At 30.6% G+C, this 5,166-nt stretch overlaps 2 protein-coding genes across 2 annotated transcripts; both read left to right on the top strand.

Annotated features, from left to right (window-relative positions):
• The first annotated feature begins 956 nt into the window (after nt 1-956).
• On the top strand, nt 957-1,514 carry LOC123690570. Its single transcript, XM_045634176.1, has one exon. It carries the CDS (start codon nt 962-964, stop codon nt 1,511-1,513), a length of 552 nt encoding a protein of 183 aa, XP_045490132.1. The 5' UTR covers nt 957-961; the 3' UTR covers nt 1,514.
• Nucleotides 1,515-2,728: 1,214 nt separating this feature from the next.
• Nucleotides 2,729-3,350, top strand: LOC123690571 (homeobox protein ESX1-like). Its single transcript, XM_045634181.1, has one exon. The coding sequence runs from the start codon at nt 2,835-2,837 to the stop codon at nt 3,348-3,350; it is 516 nt and encodes a 171-aa protein (XP_045490137.1). The 5' UTR covers nt 2,729-2,834.
• Nucleotides 3,351-5,166: the final 1,816 nt, after the last annotated feature.

Genomic DNA, 5,166 nt, shown 5'->3' with positions numbered 1-5,166 from the left:
TTTTCTTTAAAATAATAAAGAAAAAGTGCTTTAGTGCGATTAACAGTTAACAGGACAGTTCTGTTCACTGTAAATTACGCGCAATAATCCTTAGTCTCAAAAAATGGGCTTAGACTCAAATACGTCTATAATTTCGTGCCTGGAGGTCTAATTAAAATAAAATCAAGGTATTTATGTTTATTTATTTCAAGGTAAATGTCGTAATATGTGATACTTATCTCAAAATTTTTTACTGCTATTTTCCTTTCAATCATATTGTTTTAATCGGCCGTCGTCGTTGATTTTTCTTCTTAAATAATCCTCATATCAAAGGCGATATTCAAATAATCAAGAAGTTAGTGTGCGCAGGTTTTAGGTGAAATTCATTTATAAGTATTTTTTTAAATAGTGGATTGTGTTTTTTTACATGAAATATGACTAAAAAATTAAAGCATTGTCTATTACTATATCTGTGTGGTAAACAAAAAAATAGTTCTTTACTCCTTTTTAGTAAACCTTTTTAAAATAATAATGTTGTGTGGTTTTATGAAACCATGGTAAAAGTCAAACTTTTTTTCACATTATAGACATTTAACTAATAATTTTTGAAATAATATTCCATTCATGAAATGTACACTTATTAACTAAAGAAATATACTTTAGGACGGCCCTAGAGTAAAAAGGTTCCACCAATACAGCTACTGATAATACTCAACGACTGAACGTTCATAAATTCACAACTTGCACGAATAGGCATTTTTAAGCGAAAGGTAATTTAAATCTAAGTTAATATTGTTGAAAAAAAAATATTATAAACATTTCTATTCTAACATGTCACTTTGTTCTAAAACCCTTTTATTTCTAATCTTTATACTGTAAGGGTTTTTTTTCTATCTCTCGAATTCCATAAATGCTTGAATTTAATGTATGTAATAATTCTCTATAACTGTGATAAGTTCATAGTTATACATCTTATTTCAGTATGTTCATAAAAATCATCATGTTGCTGTGGCTTTTAAAAATAAAACGCGCCTCAATTGCTGGCGTGACATACATGGATGATTTTGATTTCGAACAGAGGTACAGAAACTTGCACGAGTGTGACCCATTTTATTGGCATCCGTTGCATTTGCCAGAAGAATGTGCGGATATGTTCGCAAAATTGATACGCTCGAGAATAAAGACACCATATCGTATCGTCACTGAAAAGGAACCTTTTATAGCATCAGAGCGATTTTACAATTCCCATTTTGATTATAATACTCTTCCAGTGGTGGACGATACTCTTCCAGTCGATTACGGTATTGTATATCCTATGGAAACTGTGCAACTTTATAAAAGACCACGAAATCCAATGGATAAATTATTGGATATGCTCAAGCGGGATGTACATAATATACCTAGTGCAGCTAGAATAGCATCAATACCCTATTTCGGTGGTGTTGCATTGTACAAGCAGCCTGTATCCTGGAAAACCGAGGCTATGATTAAACAGCTATCGCAAGCGTATGCGAAAGCGGCTTATAACAAATAGTAGCAGCAATATTTGTTAATGTATTATATATGTAATAATAAAATTTGGTTAAATTTACAATTATAATTTTATTTATGTTTTGTTAATATTTTTTATTTGATTGATGAAGAAATACTGGAGTATAATTTTTAACTCAAAACAAATAAATTATAACGATTAAAATTATGCCACAAAATTGTAGCACTATAACATTACCGCAGATTTTTTTTAATATTATTTTTTTTGGTTGATGATGATGAAGACGTTTGGTTATTGAATTATTAACGTCATATTTTAGTGTTTAGTGGGTAGCTGGTATAAGTCCTAACTGTAAATACAATATCAACATGTAATAATAAAAAAAAGTTCAATAAATATAATTTTAGTTTAGAACAAAATAATACATAGAGTCGTGCATGTGTTTCTAGTTTAAAATAAATGTTTAAGCAGCTTCATTTCCATGTTATCCATCAAAATACAAATAAAGCCAAAAAAATGCGTATTTTCTCCTCCCATTGTTTGCTGAAAACAATGACCAACCTTATTGTACACACAAAAAAGTCCAACCATTGTTAAGAAGGACACAGTGAGAAATTTCAGTTAAAAATTACAGCCTCGATCAAACTTCGTCCAATTTATTCAGAGCGTCATGTTTATTATATTTAAGGTGGTTTTAGTTTCATTTTTAGTATCTTTTTGATTTGGCAATGCATGAGGCAGTGTCGTCTCTAAGCCTCAAAATGTACATAAACACATTAGTAAAAAAAGCAAATTTCCTGTTTTCAATCATTTATAACGACGCACTTACACCGTATTATCTCGACGAAACAAAGATCATATAAATTGGATCGATGTTAAATACCCCATAATATCTGCTAGTGGACGCTGTTTATTCTGATTATAGAGTAAATTTGATTACATGTTGCAATCAAATTTACTTAAACAGAATAATATTTTGATTTAATGTTGTTAATCAATGATTAGAAAACTGAAAGGAAAATAGTGCTTCGTTTTAGCTGTGCTAATTGGTTATTTTTATCACTTTAATTAATACAGCATGTAGAAAATAACTTGTACCGTTACAGTTAATTAAAGTCTCTGGATATTTTAATAGTGAAATTTTAAATGGTAGTACTTTACAAGTTTTAATTAAACGCAAATAGCAGTCATAAAACTCTAAATGATCCGTAAAAGCACGTAAATCTGAGGCAATATCATAATTTTGTTATGTTAAAATAACGTTGTTTGGTGTTTTATTACATTACAGGTAATAATCATATCATTTCTAAACTCTTTCACTGAAGGATCCATCGATGGAAAAAGCTACTTGGATTCGTTAGCCATGAAGAATTTTAAACAAATCCCTGGTGAAGACCCCTGCAATCCTCTTTACTGGTATCCGAGAAACATTCCAGAATATTGTCACTACCGAGCCCCCAGTAAACCCGATATAAAACTTCCTATACAGGTACCTCTGCCCGTACCTTTGCCTCTTGTGCCTCCCTTGCCTGCTCCGTTACCTATTCCCCCTTTGCCTTACGGTGTACCTATAGTACCGAGTAATCCAATGATCCCTATTGTTCCAAATCTATACTACCCACCGATTCCAAGCCATCCCGCTCCATTCTATCCGCAGCCTCAAGCTGCAATGGTACCCGGCATTTCTGGAATCGTTTCAAGAGATGGAGGTATAAACATACTACCATTCTCCGATGCATATGCTGACATGTTGGAAAAACACAAAAACAAAATGATAAGACGAAAATTAGAAAGATTACTTGACAAATATGACGAATATCCAAACCGTAAAACTTATAGACGATTGAAAAAATACAGGCAAGAATTATATTATGATTAAAACAACTATATTTATTTCATTTTACGTTTATTTTCATGAACAGTTACAAAATATTCGTGGGGCAAGAATGTACATGATGCGTTTTTACATTCTTACCCCCGATGCCTATAAATACGAGATTATGAAGTACAGTATAAATGTGGTAAGTAATGACTAATAAAATCTATATGACAGATTATATTTCGGTTTTCTATGAAAACCTGCTAAAACATTAAATATAAGCAATAAAAGTCAAATTATATTTAAACTTATATCTAAAGTTAAGATTTTTATCTTTCTAGATTTTTAATTAATTAGCTTAAACTAATGGACGGATTTCCTGAGGGCTCCACAAATATACATCTTATTCAAACTAGTTTTTAATCTAAGTAATCTATATAAAGTACGTGCAAAGTAATTCGGTGACAAAATACAAATCGTCTAGAAAAATTATACTAATATGTGTATCTATACATATAAACATTTACCAAGTATTATATAAAAAATTATTATAATATAGATAATCAAATTATCAAAGTATTAACAAATGTTATTAAATTCGAAATTACATTCATATAAACTTAAACCCTCTGACCAATAGATGTTCACTTGAATATTAAATATTTAAATATATTTTCTCTCATAAACTGAATTCAGCGTTGTGAGAGGTTTATAGGTGTCAAATTTTACATAACCTATTGAGTGTCAAAATGGCTGATGTTCATGATGAATCACATTAATATATTATAATGTAATGCAACGTAATTACGTAATTATTGCAAATACAGGGGTCTAGGCTCCGAATAGGATTTAGTCCCACTCGGTGTCGAGACCCTTGGTCCGTGGGGTCCTAGCGCTATAAGGCTTTTTAGGGGAATATCAAAAAGGTTAGTCGACATCACAGGAGAACGAAAAGATGGCAGCTACCTCGGACAAATAATTAGTCTAGCTATTCAAAGGGGGAACGCTGACAGTATCTTCTGAAATTTGCCTAAGGAGACTCCTTTTTATAATATATTTTAGTTATTACATATTAACGTAAGGTTTTTATAAGAATTGTTGTTAGATATTACGGATACAATTCATTTATTTATGAAAAAAAGGGTCAGTTAAGATATTGTTGACTTGAGCATCAATTTTCAAACGAGTTTAATTGGTGTGTTGAGGGGTTTAAAAAACAAGTTAAACCTTTTTATTGGTTAGGGGGTTAAGTAAAGCGTTAATTTTTGACTCTGAATCACACTTGCACAAAACACTTTTAAAATAATACACTGCACTATTTTAACTATAATTGTCTCTTCTCATGAGAAACAAGTGTATTTCAGTTGAAACAGTGTAATTTTTTTTATTTTTATAAATGATGGTGTTATTAAATCTAAATTGTTTTAAAAATATACTTAATTATTAAGTACCATATTGCCATGGAGTGTAAACTACAACCTATAATATCCTTATTACTAAGCTAGTGTTCTAAATAATCATTATATTCGCACCCAACTTCCGGTAGTAATACAATTTTTAAATGAATTCATATGTGTGAGTGTGTTGCAACGAACACAATAGAAAATATAAAGACCTACAGCACATATTGAAAAATATAATAAAAGTCTAAATTTATAACTGAACTCAATAATCAAAAAATATTTTAGCTTACATACCATTCGTATAACGCACACGATAAAAAAATATTGTATGTCAAATGAATAAACACATAAAGTGCCTCATTTCCGATAAATTTAATTACTTGATTGTATTTGCAATGACGCGTTATATTTTTGTGTATAAAAGTAATTTACTCCGCAACGCTCGCCACGACGAAGCCAATCCAATCGGCGAC

Source organism: Pieris rapae, chromosome Z (genome assembly GCF_905147795.1).
Source record: "Pieris rapae chromosome Z, ilPieRapa1.1, whole genome shotgun sequence".
NCBI classification, from domain to species: Eukaryota; Metazoa; Arthropoda; class Insecta; order Lepidoptera; family Pieridae; genus Pieris; species Pieris rapae.
Note: the sequence above shows the minus strand (reverse complement) of the source record. Positions and strands in the feature narration are given on the sequence as shown.